The sequence below is a fragment of the Lepisosteus oculatus genome, chromosome 14 (assembly GCF_040954835.1).
Source record: "Lepisosteus oculatus isolate fLepOcu1 chromosome 14, fLepOcu1.hap2, whole genome shotgun sequence".
In the NCBI taxonomy this organism is placed as follows: domain Eukaryota; kingdom Metazoa; phylum Chordata; class Actinopteri; order Semionotiformes; family Lepisosteidae; genus Lepisosteus; species Lepisosteus oculatus.
In genome coordinates this window covers 37,807,788-37,829,958 of record NC_090709.1, presented here as the reverse complement: position 1 = coordinate 37,829,958, position 22,171 = coordinate 37,807,788, and the positions used below count along the sequence as shown (strand labels likewise).

The following is a 22,171-nucleotide window of genomic DNA, read 5'->3' as shown; positions in this document are numbered from 1 at the left end:
TCACAGGGACAGAGCAGAGTGACAACCCGCAGTATCGATCACAGGGACAGAGCAGAGTGACAACCCGCAGTATCGATCACGGGAACAGAGCAGAGTGACAACCCGCAGTATCGATCACAGAGACAGAGCAGAGTGACAACCCGCAGTATCAATCACAGGGACAGAGCAGAGTGACAACCCGCAGTATCGATCACAGGGACAGAGCAGAGTGACAACCCGCAGTATCGATCACAGGGACAGAGCAGAGCAGTGTGACAACCCGCAGTATCGATCACAGGGACAGAGCAGTGTCACAACCCGCAGTATCGATCACAGGGACAGAGCAGTGTGACAACCCGCAGTATCGATCACAGGGACAGAGCAGAGTGACAACCCGCAGTATCGATCACAGAGCAGAGCAGAGTGACAACCCGCAGTATCGATCACAGAGACAGAGCAGAGTGACAACCCGCAGTATCGATTTCAGGGACAGAGCAGAGTGACAACCCGCAGTATCGATCACAGGGACAGAGCAGAGTGACAACCCGCAGTATCGATCACGGGAACAGAGCAGAGTGACAACCCGCAGTATCGATCACAGAGCAGAGCAGAGTGACAACCCGCAGTATCGATCACAGAGACAGAGCAGAGTGACAACCCGCAGTATCGATCACAGGGACAGAGCAGAGTGACAACCCGCAGTATCGATCACGGAAACAGAGCAGAGTGATAACCCGCAGTATCGATCACGGGAACAGAGCAGAGTGACAACCCGCAGTATCGATCACAGAGCAGAGCAGAGTGACAACCCGCAGTATCGATCACAGAGACAGAGCAGAGTGACAACCCGCAGTATCGATCACAGGGACAGAGCAGAGTGACAACCCGCAGTATCGATCACAGAGCAGAGTGACAACCCGCAGTATCGATCACAGAGACAGAGCAGTGTGACAACCCGCAGTATCGATCACGGGGACAGAGCAGTGTGACAACCCGCAGTATCGATCACGGGAACAGAGCAGAGTGACAACCCGCAGTATCGATCACAGGGACAGAGCAGAGTGACAACCCGCAGTATCGATCACAGGGACAGAGCAGAGTGACAACCCGCAGTATCGATCACAGGGACAGAGCAGAGCAGAGTGACAACCCGCAGTATCGATCACGGGAACAGAGCAGAGTGACAACCCGCAGTATCGATCACAGGGACAGAGCAGTGTGAACACCCGCAGTATCGATCACAGAGCAGAGTGACAACCCGCAGTATCGATCACGGGCACAGAGCAGAGTGACAACCCGCAGTATCGATCACAGGGACAGAGCAGAGCAGAGTGACAACCCGCAGTATCGATCACAGGGACAGAGCAGTGTGACAACCCGCAGTATCGATCACGGGGACAGAGCAGAGTGACAACCAGCAGTATCGATTACGGGGACAGAGCAGAGTGAAAACCCGCAGTATCGATCACGGGGACAGAGCAGAGTGACAGCCCGCAGTATCGATCACAGGGACAGAGCAGAGTGACAACCCGCAGTATCGATCACAGGGACAGAGCAGAGTGACAACCCGCAGTATCGATCACAGAGCAGAGCAGAGTGACAACCCGCAGTATCGATCACAGGTACAGAGCAGAGTGACAACCCGCAGTATCGATCACAGGGACAGAGCAGTGTGACAACCCGCAGTATCGATCACAGGGACAGAGCAGTGTGACAACCCGCAGTATCGATCACAGAGCAGAGTGACAACCCGCAGTATCGATCACAGGGACAGAGCAGAGTGACAACCCGCAGTATCGATCACAGAGCAGAGTGACAACCCGCAGTATCGATCACAGGGACAGAGCAGTGTGACAACCCGCAGTATCGATCACAGAGACAGAGCAGTGTGACAACCCGCAGTATCGATCACAGGGACAGAGCAGAGTGACAACCCGCAGTATCGATCACAGGGACAGAGCAGAGTGACAACCCGCAGTATCGATCACAGAGCAGTGTGACAACCCGCAGTATCGATCACAGGGACAGAGCAGAGTGACAACCCGCAGTATCGATCACAGGGACAGAGCAGAGTGACAACCCGCAGTATCGATCACAGGGACAGAACAGAGTGACAACCCGCAGTATCGATCACAGGGACAGAGCAGAGTGACAACCCGCAGTATCGATCACAGGTACAGAGCAGAGTGACAACCCGCAGTATCGATCACGGGGACAGAGCAGAGTGACAACCAGCAGTATCGATCACGGGGACAGAGCAGTGTGACAACCCGCAGTATCGATCACAGGGACAGAGCAGTGTGACAACCCGCAGTATCGATCACAGGGACAGAGCAGTGTGACAACCCGCAGTATCGATCACAGAGCAGAGCAGAGTGACAACCCGCAGTATCGATCACAGGGACAGAGCAGAGTGACAACCCGCAGTATCGATCACAGAGCAGAGCAGAGTGACAACCCGCAGTATCGATCACAGAGACAGAGCAGAGTGACAACCTGCAGTATCGATCACAGGGACAGAGCAGAGCAGTGTGACAACCCGCAGTATCGATCACAGGGACAGAGCAGAGCAGTGTGACAACCCGCAGTATCGATCACAGAGCAGAGCAGTGTGACAACCCGCAGTATCGATCACAGAGCAGAGTGACAACCCGCAGTATCGATCACAGAGGAGAGTGACAACCCGCAGTATCGATCACAGGGACAGAGCAGAGTGACAACCCGCAGTATCGATCACTGGGACAGAGCAGAGTGACAACCCGCAGTATCGATCACAGGGACAGAGCAGAGTGACAACCCGCAGTATCGATCACAGGGACAAAGCAGTGTGACAACCCGCAGTATCGATCACAGGGACAGAGCAGAGTGACAACCCGCAGTATCGATCACAGAGCAGAGCAGAGTGACAACCCGCAGTATCGATCACGGGGACAGAGCAGAGTGACAACCCGCAGTATCGATCACAGAGCAGAGCAGAGTGACAACCCGCAGTATCGATCACGGGGACAGAGCAGAGTGACAACCCGCAGTATCGATCACAGAGACAGAGCAGAGTGACAACCCGCAGTATCGATCACAGGGACAGAGCAGAGCAGTGTGACAACCCGCAGTATCGATCACAGGGACAGAGCAGTGTGACAACCCGCAGTATCGATCACAGGGACAGAGCAGAGTGACAACCCGCAGTATCGATCACGGGGACAGAGCAGAGTGACAACCCGCAGTATCGATCACAGGGACAGAGCAGAGTGACAACCCGCAGTATCGATCACAGAGACAGAGCAGAGTGACAACCCGCAGTATCGATCACAGGGACAGAGCAGAGTGACAACCAGCAGTATCGATCACAGGGACAGAGCAGAGTGACAACCCGCAGTATCGATCACAGAGACAGAGCAGAGTGACAACCCGCAGTATCGATCACAGGGACAGAGCAGAGTGACAACCCGCAGTATCGATCACAGAGCAGAGTGACAACCCGCAGTATCGATCACAGGGACAGAGCAGAGTGACAACCCGCAGTATCGATCACGGGGACAGAGCAGTGTGACAACCCGCAGTATCGATCACAGAGCAGAGTGACAACCCGCAGTATCGATCACAGGGACAGAGCAGAGTGACAACCCGCAGTATCGATCACAGAGCAGAGTGACAACCCGCAGTATCGATCACAGGGACAGAGCAGTGTGACAACCCGCAGTATCGATCACAGGGACAGAGCAGAGTGACAACCCGCAGTATCGATCACAGGGACAGAGCAGTGTGACAACCCGCAGTGTCGATCACAGAGCAGAGTGACAACCCGCAGTATCGATCACAGGGACAGAGCAGAGTGACAACCCGCAGTATCGATCACAGAGACAGAGCAGAGTGACAACCCGCAGTATCGATCACAGGGACAGAGCAGAGTGACAACCCGCAGTATCGATCACAGGGACAGAGCAGTGTGACAACCCGCAGTATCGATCACAGAGCAGAGCAGTGTGACAACCCGCAGTATCGATCACAGGGACAGAGCAGAGTGACAACCCGCAGTATCGATCACAGGGACAGAGCAGATCTCTACCCCGATGAGAGGGTCTCACTCGCAGAGCTGCTATTGATACTGATCTACAGTGTCGATCTCTACCCCGATGAGAGGGTCTCACTCAGAGCTGCTATTGATATCGATCTACAGTATCGATCTCTACCCCGATGAGAGGGTCTCACTCGCAGAGCTGCTATTGATATCGATCTACAGTATCGATCTCTACCCCGATGAGAGGGTCTCACTCAGAGCTGCTATTGATATTGATCTACAGTATCGATCTCTACCCCGATGAGAGGGTCTCACTCGCAGAGCTGCTATTGATACTGATCTACAGTGTCGATCTCTACCCCGATGAGAGGGTCTCATTCGCAGAGCTGCTATTGATACTGATCTACAGTATCGATCTCTACCCCGATGAGAGGGTCTCACTCGCAGAGCTGCTATTGATATCGATCTACAGTATTGATCTCTACCCCGATGAGAGGGTCTCACTCGCAGAGCTGCTATTGATACTGATCTACAGTGTCGATCTCTACCCCGATGAGAGGGTCTCACTCAGAGCTGCTATTGATATCGATCTACAGTATTGATCTCTACGCCGATGAGAGGGTCTCACTCCCAGAGCTGCTATTGATATCGATCTACAGTATCGATCTCTACCCCGATGAGAGGGTCTCACTCGTAGAGCTGCTATTGATATCTATCTACAGTGTCGATCTCTACCCCGATGAGAGGGTCTCACTCGCAGAGCTGCTATTGATATCGATCTACAGTATCGATCTCTACCCCGATGAGAGGGTCTCACTCAGAGCTGCTGTTGATACTGATCTACAGTGTCGATCTCTACCCCGATGAGAGGGTCTCACTCGCAGAGCTGCTATTGATATCGATCTACAGTATCGATCTCTACCCCGATGAGAGGGTCTCACTCAGAGCTGCTATTGATATCGATCTACAGTATCGATCTCTACCCCGATGAGAGGGTCTCACTCGCAGAGCTGCTATTGATACCGATCTACAGTGTCGATCTCTACCCCGATGAGAGGGTCTCACTCGCAGAGCTGCTATTGATATCGATCTACAGTATCGATCTCTACCCCGATGAGAGGGTCTCACTCGCAGAGCTGCTATTGATATCGATCTACAGTATCGATCTCTACCCCGATGAGAGGGTCTCACTCGCAGAGCTGCTATTGATATCGATCTACAGTATCGATCTCTACCCCGATGAGAGGGTCTCACTCGCAGAGCTGCTATTGATATCGATCTACAGTGTCGATCTCTACCCCGATGAGAGGGTCTCACTCGCAGAGCTGCTATTGATATCGATCTACAGTATCGATCTCTACCCCGATGAGAGGGTCTCACTCAGAGCTGCTATTGATATCGATCTACAGTATCGATCTCTACCCCGATGAGAGGGTCTGACTCGCAGAGCTGCTATTGATATCGATCTACAGTGTCGATCTCTACCCCGATGAGAGGGTCTCACTCGCAGAGCTGCTATTGATATCGATCTACAGTGTCGATCTCTACCCCGATGAGAGGGTCTCACTCGCAGAGCTGCTATTGATATCGATCTACAGTGTCGATCTCTACCCCGATGAGAGGGTCTCACTCGCAGAGCTGCTATTGATATCGATCTACAGTATCGATCTGTACCCCGATGAGAGGGTCTCACTCGCAGAGCTGCTATTGATATCGATCTACAGTATCGATCTCTACCCCGATGAGAGGGTCTCACTCGCAGAGCTGCTATTGATACCGATCTACAGTATCGATCTCTACCCCGATGAGAGGGTCTCACTCAGAGCTGCTATTGATATTGATCTACAGTATCGATCTCTACCCCGATGAGAGGGTCTCACTGGCAGAGCTGCTATTGATATCGATCTACAGTATCGATCTCTACCCCGATGAGAGGGTCTCACTCGCAGAGCTGCTATTGATATTGATCTACAGTATCGATCTCTACCCCGATGAGAGGGTCTCACTCAGAGCTCCTATTGATACTGATCTACAGTATCGATCTCTACCCCGATGAGAGGGTCTCACTCGCAGAGCTGCTATTGATATCGATCTACAGTATCGATCTCTACCCCGATGAGAGGGTCTCACTCAGAGCTGCTATTGATATCGATCTACAGTATCGATCTCTACCCCGATGAGAGGGTCTCACTCGCAGAGCTGCTATTGATATTGATCTACAGTATCGATCTCTACCCCGATGAAAGGGTCTCACTCCCAGAGCTGCTATTGATATCGATCTACAGTATCGATCTCTACCCCGATGAGAGGGTCTCACTCAGAGCTGCTATTGATATTGATCTACAGTGTCGATCTCTACCCCGATGAGAGGGTCTCACTCGCAGAGCTGCTATTGATATCGATCTACAGTATCGATCTCTACCCCGATGAGAGGGTCTCACTCGCAGAGCTGCTATTGATATCGATCTACAGTATCGATCTCTACCCCGATGAGAGGGTCTCACCCAGAGCTGCTGTTGATACTGATCTACAGTGTCGATCTCTACCCCGATGAGAGGGTCTCACTCCCAGAGCTGCTATTGATATCGATCTACAGTGTCGATCTCTACCCCGATGAGAGGGTCTCACTCGCAGAGCTGCTATTGATATCGATCTACAGTATCGATCTCTACCCCGATGAGAGGGTCTCACTCAGAGCTGCTATTGATATTTTTCTACAGTATCGATCTCTACCCTGATGAGAGGGTCTTACTTGCAGAGTTGCTCAGCGTTGTTTAGGTTCATGTACTGCCGGACTGTCCTGGTCACCAGCGACCCTAGAGGGCAGAGAGAGAGGCAGGCCGTGAACTTCGACCCCGACCCACCAACACCACCACCTCCGGCCTCAGTCTTGTCTTCGACAGGCGAGGAGACTTACTCCAGCTCTCCGGCATGACCTTCAGGGCCAAGGGGAGGAGGTCATCGAAGGAGGCATCCAGGACAAGAGCACGGAGGTCTGGATAGGACATCGCAGCCCAGGTCGCTGTGAGAGAGACAGAGAGAGAGAGGGGTTCATACAGACACTCCAGTACATGAACACTGCACTGAGAGAGAGAGGGGTTCATACAGACACACTGACTGGACACTCCAGTACATGAACACTGTACTGAGAGAGAGAGGGGTTCACACAGACACACTGACTGGACACTCCAGTACATGAACACTGCACTGAGAGAGAGAGAGAGGGGTTCATACAGACACACTGACTGGACACTCCAGGACATGAACACTGCACTGAGAGAGAGGGGTTAATACAAACACACTGACTGGACACTCCAGGACATGAACACTGCACTGAGAGAGGGGGGTTCATACACACACACTGACTGGACACTCCAGTACATGAACACTGCACTGAGAGAGAGAGGGGTTCATACAGACACACTGACTGGACACTCCAGGACATGAACACTGCACTGAGAGAGGGGGGTTCATACACACACACTGACTGGACACTCCAGTACATTAGCACTGCACTGAGAGAGAGAGGGGTTCATACAGACACACTGACTGGACACTCCAGTACATGAACACTGCACTGAGAGAGAGAGGGGTTCATACAGACACACTGACTGGACACTCCAGTACATGAACACTGCACTGAGAGAGAGAGGGGTTCATACAGACACACTGACTGGACACTCCAGTACATGAACACTGCACTGAGAGAGAGGGGTTAATACACACACACTGACTGGACACTCCAGTACATGAACACTGCACTGAGAGAGAGAGGGGTTCATACAGACACACTGACTGGACACTCCAGTACATGAACACTGCACTGAGAGAGAGAGGGGTTCATACACACACACTGACTGGACACTCCAGTACATGAACACTGCACTGAGAGAGAGAGGGGTTCATACACACACACTGACTGGACACTCCAGTACATGAACACTGCACTGAGAGAGAGAGGGGTTCATACACACACACTGACTGGACACTCCAGTACATGAACACTGCACTGAGAGAGAGAGGGGTTCATACACACACACTGACTGGACACTCCAGTACATGAACACTGCACTGAGAGAGAGGGGGGTTCATACACACACACTGCCTGTACCTGTGAAGCCCCCGATGGACCAGGCGTACAGGACGATGTCCTCTGGCTGGAAGCCCAGTCGCTGGATAGCGTACTGCACCACCACATCCATAGCATTCGCCTCGTTTTGGGGAAACGGCACCCCCTGCAGGTCACAGAGGGAACAGCGTGAATCAACAGCTACTGTGACAGTGTTGTGTGTTGTACTGGGCTCAAGCTGTGACGGTGTTGTGTGTTGTACTGGGCTCAAGCTGTGACAGAGTTGTGTTGTACTGGGCTCATGCTGTGACGGTGTTGTGTGTTGTACTGGGCTCATGGTGTGACGGTGTTGTGTGTTGTATTGGGCTCATGCTGTGACGGAGTTGTGTGTTGTACTGGGCTCAAGCTGTGACGGTGTTGCGTGTTGTACTGGGCTCATGCTTTAACGGTGTTGTGTTGTACTGGGCTCATGCTGTGACAGTGTTGTGTTGTACTGGGCTCAAGCTGTGACGGTGTTGTGTGTTGTACTGGTCTCATGCTGTGACGGTGTTGTGTGTTGTACTGGTCTCATGCTGTGACGGTGTTGTGTGTTGTACTGGGCTCATGGTGTGACGGTGTTGTGTGTTGTACTGGGCTCAAGATGTGACGGTGCTGTGTGTTGTACTGGGCTCAAGCTGTGACGGTGTTGTGTGTTGTACTGGTCTCATGCTGTGACGGTGTTGTGTGTTGTACTGGGCTCATGGTGTGACGGTGTTGTGTTGTACTGGCTCATGCTGTGACGGTGTTGTGTGTTTACTGGGCTCATGGTGTGACGGTGTTGCGTGTTGTACTGGGCTCAAGCTGTGACGGTGCTGTGTGTTGTACTGGGCTCAAGCTGTGACGGTGTTGTGTGTTTACTGGGCTCATTGTGTGACGGTGTTGCGTGTTGTACTGGTCTCATGCTGTGACGGTGTTGTGTGTTTACTGGGCTCATGCTGTGACGGTGTTGTGTGTTGTACTGGGCTCATGGTGTGACGGTGTTGCGTGTTGTACTGGGCTCATGCTGTGACGGTGTTGTGTGTTGTACTGGTCTCATGCTGTGACGGTGTTGTGTGTTGTACTGGGCTCATGGTGTGACGGTGTTGTGTTGTACTGGCTCATGCTGTGACGGTGTTGTGTGTTTACTGGGCTCATGGTGTGACGGTGTTGCGTGTTGTACTGGGCTCAAGCTGTGACGGTGCTGTGTGTTGTACTGGGCTCAAGCTGTGACGGTGCTGTGTGTTGTACTGGGCTCAAGCTGTGACGGTGTTGTGTGTTTACTGGGCTCATTGTGTGACGGTGTTGCGTGTTGTACTGGGCTCATGGTTGTCCGATCTGGGGGGCAGTGGAGAACGGGGTATCCTTACCGTACTCCCTGCGAATCCGGGGTGATTCCAGCCCAGAACGGAGTACCCCCCTGAGAGGAGAGAAGGGTCAGGGTCAGAACGATCACTGTGCGTCTCCCAGGAGGGGTGACTGGTGCAGAACGATCACTGTGCGTCTCCCAGGAGGGGTGACTGGTGCAGAACGATCACTGTGCGTCTCCCAGGAGGGGTTACTGGGTCAGAACGATCACTGTGATCAGTGATGGTGTGTAGTGTGTGTGATCTAACAGTGATCAGTGATGGTGTGTAGTGCTTGATCTAACAGTGATCAGTGATGGTGTGTGTGTGTGTGATCTAACAGTGATCAGTGATGGTGTGTAGTGTGTGATCTAACAGTGTTCAGTGATGGTGTGTAGTGTGTGATCTAACAGTATTCAGTGATGGTGTGTAGTGTTTGTGCTCTAACAGTGTTCAGTGATGGTGTGTAGTGTGTTGTGTGTGTGTGATCTAACAGTGTTCAGTGATGGTGTGTAGTGTGTGTGATCTAACAGTGATCAGTGATCGTGTGTGTGTGTGCTCTAACAGTGTTCAGTGATGGTGTGTAGTGTGTGTGCTCTAACAGTGTTCAGTGATGGTGTGTAGTATGTGTGCTCTAACAGTGATCAGTGATGGTGTGTAGTGTGTGTGATCTAACAGTGTTCAGTGATGGTGTGTAGTGTGTGTGCTCTAACAGTGATCAGTGATGGTGTGTAGTGTGTGTGATCTAACAGTGTTCAGTGATGGTGTGTAGTGTGTATGATCTAACAGTGATCAGTGATGGTGTGTGTGTGTGATCTAACAGTGATCAGTGATGGTGTGTAGTGTGTGATCTAACAGTGATCAGTGATGGTGTGTGTGTGTGATCTAACAGTGATCAGTGATGGTGTGTGTGTGTGTGCTCTAACAGTGATCAGTGATGGTGTGTAGTGTGTGATCTAACAGTGTTCAGTGATGGTGTGTAGTGTGTGTGATCTAACAGTGTTCAGTGATGGTGTGAAGTGTGTGTGATCTAACAGTGTTCAGTGATGGTGTGTGTGTGTGATCTAACAGTGATCAGTGATGGTGTGTAGTGTGTGTGCTCTAACAGTGATCAGTGATGGTGTGTAGTGTGTGATCTAACAGTGTTCAGTGATGGTGTGTAGTGTGTGTGATCTAACAGTGTTCAGTGATGGTGTGTATTGTGTGTGCTCTAACAGTGTTCAGTGATGGTGTGTAGTGTGTGATCTAACAGTGATCAGTGATGGTGTGTAGTGTGTGATCTAACAGTGATCAGTGATGGTGTGTAGTGTGTGATCTAACAGTGTTCAGTGATGGTGTGTAGTGTGTGTGCTCTAACAGTGATCAGTGATGTTGTGTAGTGTGTGTGATCTAACAGTGTTCAGTGATGGTGTGTGTGTGTGTGATCTAACAGTGATCAGTGATGGTGTGTAGTGTGTGTGATCTAACAGTGTTCAGTGATGGTGTGTAGTGTGTGTGCTCTAACAGTGATCAGTGATGGTGTGTAGTGTGTGTGATCTAACAGTGATCAGTGATGGTGTGTAGTGTGTGTGCTCTAACAGTGTTCAGTGATGGTGTGTAGTGTGTGATCTAACAGTGTTCAGTGATGGTGTGTGTGTGTGTGTGCTCTAACAGTGTTCAGTGATGGTGTGTGTGTGTGTGCTCTAACAGTGTTCAGTGATGGTGTGTAGTGTGTGTGATCTAACAGTGTTCAGTGATGGTGTGTATGTGTGTGATCTAACAGTGATCAGTGATGGTGTGTAGTGTGTGTGATCTAACAGTGTTCAGTGATGGTGTGTAGTGTGTGTGCTCTAACAGTGATCAGTGATGGTGTGTAGTGTGTGTGATCTAACAGTGATCAGTGATGGTGTGTAGTGTGTGTGCTCTAACAGTGTTCAGTGATGGTGTGTAGTGTGTGATCTAACAGTGTTCAGTGATGGTGTGTGTGTGTGTGTGCTCTAACAGTGTTCAGTGATGGTGTGTGTGTGTGTGTGCTCTAACAGTGTTCAGTGATGGTGTGTAGTGTGTGTGATCTAACAGTGTTCAGTGATGGTGTGTATTGTGTGTGCTCTAACAGTGATCAGTGATGGTGTGTAGTGTGTGATCTAACAGTGATCAGTGATGGTGTGTAGTGTGTGATCTAACAGTGATCAGTGATGGTGTGTGTGTGTGTGATCTAACAGTGATCAGTGATGGTGTGTAGTGTGTGATCTAACAGTGTTCAGTGATGGTGTGTAGTGTGTGTGATCTAACAGTGTTCAGTGATGGTGTGTGTGTGTGATCTAACAGTGATCAGTGATGGTGTGTAGTGTGTGTGCTCTAACAGTGATCAGTGATGGTGTGTAGTGTGTGTGATCTAACAGTGATCAGTGATGGTGTGTAGTGTGTGTGCTCTAACAGTGTTCAGTGATGGTGTGTAGTGTGTGATCTAACAGTGTTCAGTGATGGTGTGTGTGTGTGCTCTAACAGTGTTCAGTGATGGTGTGTGTGTGCTCTAACAGTGTTCAGTGATGGTGTGTAGTGTGTGTGATCTAACAGTGTTCAGTGATGGTGTGTATTGTGTGTGCTCTAACAGTGATCAGTGATGGTGTGTAGTATGTGTGATCTAACAGTGATCAGTGATGGTGTGTGTGTGTGTGATCTAACAGTGTTCAGTGATGGTGTGTGTGTGTGATCTAACAGTGATCAGTGATGGTGTGTAGTGTGTGATCTAACAGTGTTCAGTGATGGTGTGTAGTGTGTGTGATCTAACAGTGTTCAGTGATGGTGTGTAGTGTGTGTGCTCTAACAGTGATCAGTGATGGTGTGTAGTGTGTGATCTAACAGTGATCAGTGATGGTGTGTAGTGTGTGTGATCTAACAGTGATCAGTGATGGTGTATAGTGTGTGATCTAACAGTGTTCAGTGATGGTGTGTAGTGTGTGATCTAACAGTGTTCAGTGATGGTGTGTGTGTGTGTGCTCTAACAGTGTTCAGTGATGGTGTGTGTGTGTGTGCTCTAACAGTGTTCAGTGATGGTGTGTAGTGTGTGATCTAACAGTGTTCAGTGATGGTGTGTGTGTGTGATCTAACAGTGATCAGTGATGGTGTGTGTGTGTGTGATCTAACAGTGATCAGTGATGGTGTGTAGTGTGTGATCTAACAGTGTTCAGTGATGGTGTGTAGTGTGTGTGATCTAACAGTGTTCAGTGATGGTGTGTAGTATGTGTGATCTAACAGTGATCAGTGATGGTGTGTGTGTGTGTGATCTAACAGTGTTCAGTGATGGTGTGTGTGTGTGATCTAACAGTGATCAGTGATGGTGTGTAGTGTGTGATCTAACAGTGTTCAGTGATGGTGTGTAGTGTGTGTGATCTAACAGTGTTCAGTGATGGTGTGTAGTGTGTGTGCTCTAACAGTGATCAGTGATGGTGTGTAGTGTGTGATCTAACAGTGATCAGTGATGGTGTGTAGTGTGTGTGCTCTAACAGTGTTCAGTGATGGTGTGTAGTGTGTGTGATCTAACAGTGTTCAGTGATGGTGTGTAGTGTGTGTGCTCTAACAGTGATCAGTGATGGTGTGTAGTGTGTGTGATCTAACAGTGTTCAGTGATGGTGTGTAGTGTGTATGATCTAACAGTGATCAGTGATGGTGTGTAGTGTGTGATCTAACAGTGTTCAGTGATGGTGTGTAGTATGTGTGATCTAACAGTGATCAGTGATGGTGTGTGTGTGTGATCTAACAGTGTTCAGTGATGGTGTGTAGTGTGTGATCTAACAGTGATCAGTGATGGTGTGTAGTATGTGTGCTCTAACAGTGTTCAGTGATGGTGTGTAGTGTGTGTGATCTAACAGTGTTCAGTGATGGTGTGTAGTATGTGTGATCTAACAGTGATCAGTGATGGTGTGTAGTGTGTGATCTAACAGTGTTCAGTGATGGTGTGTGTGTGTGTGCTCTAACAGTGTTCAGTGATGGTGTGTAGTGTGTGTGATCTAACAGTGTTCAGTGATGGTGTGTAGTGTGTGTGATCTAACAGTGTTCAGTGATGGTGTGTAGTGTGTGTGCTCTAACAGTGATCAGTGATGGTGTGTGTGTGTGCTCTAACAGTGTTCAGTGATGGTGTGTGTGTGTGCTCTAACAGTGTTCAGTGATGGTGTGTAGTGTGTGTGCTCTAACAGTGTTCAGTGATGGTGTGTAGTGTGTGTGATCTAACAGTGATCAGTGATGGTGTGTGTGTGTGCTCTAACAGTGTTCAGTGATGGTGTGTAGTGTGTGTGCTCTAACAGTGTTCAGTGATGGTGTGTAGTGTGTGATCTAACAGTGATCAGTGATGGTGTGTAGTGTGTGTGCTCTAACAGTGATCAGTGATGTTGTGTAGTGTGTGTGATCTAACAGTGTTCAGTGATGGTGTGTGTGTGTGTGATCTAACAGTGATCAGTGATGGTGTGTAGTGTGTGTGATCTAACAGTGTTCAGTGATGGTGTGTAGTGTGTGTGCTCTAACAGTGTTCAGTGATGGTGTGTAGTGTGTGATCTAACAGTGTTCAGTGATGGTGTGTAGTGTGTGATCTAACAGTGTTCAGTGATGGTGTGTGTGTGTGCTCTAACAGTGTTCAGTGATGGTGTGTAGTGTGTGTGCTCTAACAGTGTTCAGTGATGGTGTGTAGTGTGTGTGATCTAACAGTGATCAGTGATGGTGTGTGTGTGTGCTCTAACAGTGTTCAGTGATGGTGTGTAGTGTGTGTGCTCTAACAGTGTTCAGTGATGGTGTGTAGTGTGTGTGATCTAACAGTGTTCAGTGATGGTGTGTAGTGTGTGATCTAACAGTGATCAGTGATGGTGTGTAGTGTGTGTGCTCTAACAGTGTTCAGTGATGGTGTGTAGTGTGTGTGATCTAACAGTGTTCAGTGATGGTGTGTAGTATGTGTGATCTAACAGTGATCAGTGATGGTGTGTGTGTGTGCTCTAACAGTGATCAGTGATGGTGTGTAGTGTGTGTGATCTAACAGTGATCAGTGATGCTGTGTAGTGTGTGTGCTCTAACAGTGATCAGTGATGGTGTGTGTGTGTGCTCTAACAGTGTTCAGTGATGGTGTGTGTGTGTGCTCTAACAGTGTTCAGTGATGGTGTGTAGTGTGTGATCTAACAGTGTTCAGTGATGGTGTGTAGTGTGTGATCTAACAGTGATCAGTGATGGTGTGTAGTGTGTGTGCTCTAACAGTGTTCAGTGATGGTGTGTAGTGTGTGTGATCTAACAGTGATCAGTGATGGTGTGTGTGTGTGCTCTAACAGTGTTCAGTGATGGTGTGTAGTGTGTGTGCTCTAACAGTGTTCAGTGATGGTGTGTAGTGTGTGTGATCTAACAGTGATCAGTGATGGTGTGTGTGTGTGCTCTAACAGTGTTCAGTGATGGTGTGTAGTGTGTGTGCTCTAACAGTGTTCAGTGATGGTGTGTAGTGTGTGCTCTAACAGTGTTCAGTGATGGTGTGTAGTGTGTGTGCTCTAACAGTGTTCAGTGATGGTGTGTGTGTGTGCTCTAACAGTGTTCAGTGATGGTGTGTATTGTGTGTGCTCTAACAGTGTTCAGTGATGGTGTGTAGTGTGTGATCTAACAGTGTTCAGTGATGGTGTGTAGTGTGTGTGCTCTAACGGTGTTCAGTGATGGTGTGTAGTGTGTGTGATTAACAGTGTTCAGTGATGGTGTGTAGTGTGTGATTAACAATGATCAGTGATGGTGTGTAGTGTGTGTGATCTAACAGTGTTCACTGATGGTGTGTAGTGTGTGATCTAACAGTGTTCAGTGATGGTGTGTAGTGTGTGATCTAACAGTGATCAGTGATGGTGTGTGTGTGTGTGATCTAACAGTGATCAGTGATGGTGTGTAGTGTGTGATCTAACAGTGTTCAGTGATGGTGTGTAGTGTGTGTGATCTAACAGTGTTCAGTGATGGTGTGTAGTGTGTGTGATCTAACAGTGATCAGTGATGGTGTGTAGTGTGTGATCTAACAGTGTTCAGTGATGGTGTGTAGTGTGTGTGATCTTACAGTGATCAGTGATGGTGTGTGTGTGTGTGCTCTAACAGTGTTCAGTGATGGTGTGTAGTGTGTGTGCTCTAACAGTGTTCAGTGATGGTGTGTAGTGTGTGTGATCTAACGGTGTTCAGTGATGGTGTGTAGTGTGTGATCTAACAGTGTTCAGTGATGGTGTGAAGTGTGTGTGATCTAACAGTGATCAGTGATGGTGTGTAGTGTGTGTGCTCTAACAGTGATCAGTGATGGTGTGTAGTGTGTGCTCTAACAGTGTTCAGTGATGGTGTGTAGTGTGTGTGATCTAACAGTTTTCAGTGATGGTGTGTAGTGTGTGATCTAATAGTGATCAGTGATGGTGTGTGTGTGATCTAACAGTGTTCAGTGATGATGTGTAGTGTGTGTGATCTAACAGTGATCAGTGATGGTGTGTAGTGTGTGTGATCTAACGGTGTTCAGTGATGGTGTGTATTGTGTGTGCTCTAACAGTGTTCAGTGATGGTGTGTATTGTGTGTGCTCTAACAGTGTTCAGTGATGGTGTGTAGTGTGTGTGCTCTAACAGTGTTCAGTGATGGTGTGTAGTGTGTGTGCTCTAACGGTGTTCAGTGATGGTGTGTAGTGTGTGTGCTCTAACGGTGTTCAGTGATGGTGTGTAGTGTGTGTGATCTAACGGTGTTCAGTGATGGTGTGTATTGTGTGTGCTCTAACAGTGATCAGTGATGGTGTGTAGTGTGTGTGCTCTAACAGTGTTCAGTGATGGTGTGTGTGTGTGATCTAACAGTGTTCAGTGATGGTGTGTAGTGTGTGTGATCTAACAGTGATCAGTGATGGTGTGTGTGTGTGCTCTAACAGTGATCAGTGATGGTATGTAGTGTGTGCTCTAACAGTGATCAGTGATGGTGTGTAGTGTGTGCTCTAACAGTGTTCAGTGATGATGTGTAGTGTGTATGATCTAACAGTGATCAGTGATGGTGTGTAGTGTGTGTGATCTAACAGTGTTCAGTGATGGTGTGTGTTTGTGCTCTAACAGTGATCAGTGATGGTGTGTGTGTGTGTGTGATCTAACAGTGATCAGTGATGGTGTATAGTGTTTGATCTAACAGTGTTCAGTGATGGTGTGTAGTGTGTGTGATCTAACAGTGTTCAGTGATGGTATGTAGTGTGTGATCTAACAGTGTTCAGTGATGGTGTGTAGTGTGTGTGATCTAACAGTGTTCAGTGATGGTGTGTATTGTGTGTGCTCTAACAGTGTTCAGTGATGGTGTGTAGTGTGTGATCTAACAGTGATCAGTGATGGTGTGTAGTGTGTGATCTAACAGTGATCAGTGATGGTGTGTAGTGTGTGATCTAACAGTGTTCAGTGATGGTATGTAGTGTGTGATCTAACAGTGATCAGTGATGGTATGTAGTGTGTGTGCTCTAACAGTGTTCAGTGATCACTAACCTTCCAGAGGAGTGTTCATGCATCCGATCTCATAGAAACCAGCGTTTCCTTCACAGCAGATCACCTGACAGACAGAGAGACAGAGGGGTCATTCAGAGCTCCTTCCTCTCACACCCCTCTCTCCTGTGTCTCCTCTCACACCCCTCTCTCCTTTCTCTCCTCTCACACCCTCCTGTGTCTCCTCTCACTCCCCTCTCTCCAGTCTCTCCTCTCAGACCCTCCTGTGTCTCCACTCACACCCTCCTGTCTCTCCTCTCACACCCTCCTGTGTCTCCTCTCACACCCCTCTCTCCTTTCTCTCCTCTCACACCCTCCAGTCTCCTCTCACTCCCCTCTCTCCTGTCTCTCCTCTCACACCCTCCTGTGTCTCCTCTCACTCCCCTCTCTCCTGTCTCTCCTCTCACTCCCCTCTCCTGTGTCTCCTCTCACACCCCTCTCTCCTGTCTCTCATCTCACACTCCCCTCTCTCCTGTGTCTCCTCTCACTCCCCTCTCTCCTGTCTCTCATCTCACACTCCCCTCTCTCCTGTGTCTCCTCTCACTCCCCTCTCTCCTGTGTCTGCTCTCACACCCCTCTCTCCTGTCTCTCCTCTCACTCCCCTCTCTCCTGTGTCTCCTCTCACACCCCTCTATCCCTGGTCTCTCTCTCCTGTCTCTCATCTCACACCCCTCTCTCCTGTGTCTCCTCTCACTCCCCTCTCTCCTGTGTCTCCTTTCACACTCTCTCCCTGGTGTCTCCTCTCACACCCTCCTGTGTCTCCTCTCACACCCCTCTCTTTTGTGTCTCCTCTCACACCCCTCTCTCCTGTGTCTCCTCTCACACCCCTCTCTCCTGTGTCTCCTCTCACACCCCCTTCTCCTGTCTCTCCTCTCACACCCTCCTGTCTCTCCTCTCACACACACACCCCCTCCTGTGTCTCCTCTCACACCCCTCTCTCTTGTGTCTCCTCTCACACCCCTCTCTCCTGTGTCTCCTCTCACACCCTCCTGTCTCCTCTCACACTCCTCTCTCCTCTCACACCCCTCTCTCCTGTGTCTCCTCTCACACCCCTCTCTCCTGTGTCTCCTCTCACCCCCCCTCTCCCGTCTCTCCTCTCACACCCTCCTGTCTCCTCTCACACCCTCCTGTGTCTCCTCTCACACACACACCCCCTCCTGTCTCCTCTCACACCCTCCTGTGTCTCCTCTCACACCCCTCTCTCCTGTGTCTCCTCTCACACCCCTCTCTCCTGTGTCTCCTCTCACACCCTCCTGTGTCTCCTCTCACACTCCTCTCTCCTCTCACACCCCTCTCTCCTGTCTCTCCTCTCACACCCTCCTGTGTCTCCTCTCACACCCCTCTCTCCTGTGCCTCCTCTCACACCCCTCTCTCCTGTGTCTCCTCTCACACCCCTCTCTCCTGTCTCTCATCTCACACTCCCCTCTCTCCTGTGTCTCCTCTCACTCCCCTCTCTCCTGTCTCTCATCTCACACTCCCCTCTCTCCTGTGTCTCCTCTCACACCCCTCTCTCCTGTCTCTCCTCTCACACCCCCCCTCCTGTGTCTCCTCTCACACCCCTCTCTCCTGTCTCTCATCTCACACTCCCCTCTCTCCTGTGTCTCCTCTCACTCCCCTCTCTCCTGTGTCTCCTCTCACACCCCTCTCTCCTGTCTCTCCTCTCACTCCCCTCTCTCCTGTGTCTCCTCTCACACCCCTCTATCCCTGGTCTCTCTCTCCTGTCTCTCATCTCACACCCCTCTCTCCTGTGTCTCCTCTCACTCCCCTCTCTCCTGTGTCTCCTTTCACACTCTCTCCCTGGTGTCTCCTCTCACACCCTCCTGTGTCTCCTCTCACACCCCTCTCTTTTGTGTCTCCTCTCACACCCCTCTCTCTTGTGTCTCCTCTCACACCCCTCTCTCCTGTGTCTCCTCTCACACCCCTCTCTCCTGTGTCTCCTCTCACACCCCCTTCTCCTGTCTCTCCTCTCACACCCTCCTGTCTCTCCTCTCACACACACAACCCCTCCTGTGTCTCCTCTCACACCCCTCTCTCTTGTGTCTCCTCTCACTCCCCTCTCTCCTGTGTCTCCTCTCACACCCTCCTGTGTCTCCTCTCACACTCCTCTCTCCTCTCACACCCCTCTCTCCTGTGTCTCCTCTCACCCCCCCCCTCTCCTGTCTCTCCTCTCACACCCTCCTTTCTCCTCTCACACCCTCCTGTGTCTCCTCTCACACACACACCCCCTCCTGTCTCCTCTCACACCCTCCTGTGTCTCCTCTCACACCCCTCTCTCCTGTGTCTCCTCTCACACCCCTCTCTCCTGTGTCTCCTCTCACACCCTCCTGTGTCTCCTCTCACACTCCTCTCTCCTCTCACACCCCTCTCTCCTGTCTCTCCTCTCACACCCTCCTGTGTCTCCTCTCACACCCCTCTCTCCTGTGCCTCCTCTCACACCCCTCTCTCCTGTGTCTCCTCTCACTCCCCTCTCCTGTGTCTCCTCTCACTCCCCTCTCCTGTCTCTCCTCTCACACCCCTCTCTCCTGTGTCTCCTCTCACTCCCCTCTCTCCTGTCTCTCCTCTCACACCCTCCTGTGTCTCCTCTCACACCCCTCTCTCTTGTGTCACCTTTCACACTCTCTCCCTGGTGTCTCTCTCTCCTGTGTCTCCTCTCACACGCCTCTCTCCCTGGTGTCTCTCTCTCCTGCGTCTCCTCTCACACCCCTCTCTCCCTGGTGTCTCTCTCTCCTGTGTTTCCTCTCACAGCCCTCTCTCTCCTGTGTCTCCTCTCACAACCCTATCTCCCTGGTGTCTCTCTCTCCTGTTTCTCCTATCACACCCCTCTCTCCCGTGTCTCCTCTCACACTCCCCTCTCTCCTGTGTCTCCTCTCAAACCCCTCTCTCCCTGGTCTCTATTTCTCTCCTGTGTCTCCTCTCACACCCCTCTCTCCTGTGTCTGCTCTCACACCCCTCTTTACTTGGTCTCTCTATCTCCTGTGTCTCCTCTCACTCCCCTCTCTCCTGTGTCTCCTCTCACACCCCTCCCTTCCTGGACTCTCTCGCTCCTGTGTCTCCTTTCACACCCCTCTCTCCCTGGTTGCTCTCTCTCCTGTGTCTCCTCTCACACCCCTCTCTCCCTGGTCGCTCTCTCTCTCCTGTGTCTCCTCTCACCAGCGTCCGGCCTCGCTCATCCTCGTTCCTCCTTCGGTCCACAAACATGGTGTCGATCTCGTTGTTGTCGCAGGCCAACAGCTTAGCCCTCGTGCCCTGGAACTGAGAGAGACAGCAGAGTCACACTCGAACCCCTGACCGACACGGCCCGGACTCGAACCCCCGACCTCCTCCCCTCTTACCTCCTCCACCAGTCTGGTCTGGCCCTGCACCAGCATGGGCCTCATGGCCTTCTGTAGCAGACAGACCGAGCCGGGATACAGCATACGTCTGCCGAAGGAGTGAGCGATCAGGTAACTGTGGAGGAGAGGAGAGAGGGATCAGGTGACTGTAGGGGAGAGAGGAGAGAGGGATGAGGTACCTGTAGAGGAGAGAGGAGAGAGGGATGAGGTGACTGTAGAGGGGAGAGGAGAGAGGGATGAGGTACCTGTAGAGGAGAGAGGAGAGAGGGATGAGGTGACTGTAGAGGAGAGGAGAGAGGGATGAGGTACCTGTAGAGGAGAGAGGAGAGAGGGATGAGGTACCTGTAGAGGGGAGAGGAGAGAGGGATGAGGTGACTGTAGAGGAGAGAGGAGAGAGGGATGAGGTGACTGTAGAGGAGAGGAGAGAGGGATGAGGTGACTGTAGAGGAGAGTGGAGAGAGGGATGAGGTGACTGTAGAGGAGAGGAGAGAGGGATGAGGTGACTGTAGAGGAGAGAGGAGAGAGGGATGAGGTGACTGTAGAGGAGAGAGGAGAGAGGGATGAGGTGACTGTAGAGGAGAGAGGAGAGAGGGATGAGGTGACTGGAGAGGACAGAGGAGAGAGGGATGAGGTGACTGTAGAGGAGAGAGGAGAGAGGGATGGGGTGACCGTAGAGGAGAGAGGGATGAGGTGACTGTAGAGGAGAGAGGAGAGAGGGATGAGGTGAATGGAGAGGAGAGAGGAGAGAGGGATGAGGTGACTGTAGAGGAGAGAGGAGAGAGGGATGAGGTACCTGTAGAGGAGAGAGGAGAGAGGGATGAGGTGACTGTAGAGGAGAGAGGAGAGAGGGATGAGGTACCTGTAGAGGAGAGAGGAGAGAGGGATGAGGTGACTGTAGAGGAGAGAGGAGAGAGGGAAGGGGTGACTGTAGAGGAGAGAGGAGAGAGGGATGAGGTGACTGTAGAGGAGAGAGGGATGAGGTGAGTGTAGAGGAGAGAGGAGAGAGGGATGAGGTGACTGTAGAGGAGAGAGGAGAGAGGGATGGGGTGACTGTAGAGGAGAGTGGAGAGAGGGATGGGGTGACTGTAGAGGAGAGAGGAGAGAGGGATGGGGTGACCGTAGAGGAGAGAGGGATGAGGTGACTGTAGAGGAGAGAGGAGAGAGGGATGAGGTGACTGTAGAGGAGAGAGGGATGAGGTGACTGTAGAGGAGAGAGGAGAGAGGGATGGGGTGACTGTAGAGGAGAGGAGAGAGGGATGAGGTGACTGTAGAGGAGAGAGGAGAGAGGGATGAGGTACCTGTAGAGGAGAGAGGAGAGAGGGATGAGGTGACTGTAGAGGAGACAGGAGAGAGGGATGAGGTGACTGTAGAGGAGAGAGGAGAGAGGGATGAGGTGACTGTAGAGGAGAGAGGAGAGAGGGATGAGGTGACTGTAGAGGAGAGAGGAGAGAGGGAAGGGGTGACTGTAGAGGAGAGAGGAGAGAGGAAGGGGTGACTGTAGAGGAGAGAGGAGAGAGGGATGAGGTGACTGTAGAGGAGAGAGGAGAGAGGGATGAGGTACCTGTAGAGGAGAGAGGAGAGAGGGATGAGGTGACTGTAGAGGAGAGAGGGATGAGGTGACTGTAGAGGAGAGAGGAGAGAGGGATGAGGTGACTGTAGAGGAGAGAGGAGAGAGGGATGAGGTGACTGTAGAGGAGACAGGAGAGAGGGATGAGGTGACTGTAGAGGAGAGAGGAGAGAGGGATGAGGTGACTGTAGAGGAGAGAGGAGAGAGGGATGAGGTGACTGTAGAGGAGAGAGGAGAGAGGGATGAGGAACCTGTAGAGGAGAGAGGAGAGAGGGATGAGGTAAGTGTAGAGGAGAGAGGAGAGAGGGATGAGGTGACTGTAGAGGAGAGAGGAGAGAGGGAAGGGGTGACTGTAGAGGAGAGAGGAGAGAGGGATGAGGT

General features: G+C 50.9%; 1 protein-coding gene across 1 annotated transcript in view; it reads right to left on the bottom strand.

Annotated features, from left to right (window-relative positions):
- abhd16a (abhydrolase domain containing 16A, phospholipase) overlaps positions 1 to 20,338 on the bottom strand; it is a gene marked incomplete at its 5' end in the record, with an annotated part of 35,161 nt that extends 14,823 nt beyond the window's left edge. The window contains 7 exon segments of the mRNA XM_069198033.1: positions 6,750 to 6,813; positions 6,915 to 7,019; positions 8,109 to 8,232; positions 9,452 to 9,501; positions 16,895 to 16,958; positions 20,042 to 20,143; positions 20,224 to 20,338. Coding sequence (XP_069054134.1) covers positions 6,750 to 6,813; positions 6,915 to 7,019; positions 8,109 to 8,232; positions 9,452 to 9,501; positions 16,895 to 16,958; positions 20,042 to 20,143; positions 20,224 to 20,338 — 624 coding nt within the window.
- Positions 20,339 to 22,171: the final 1,833 nt, after the last annotated feature.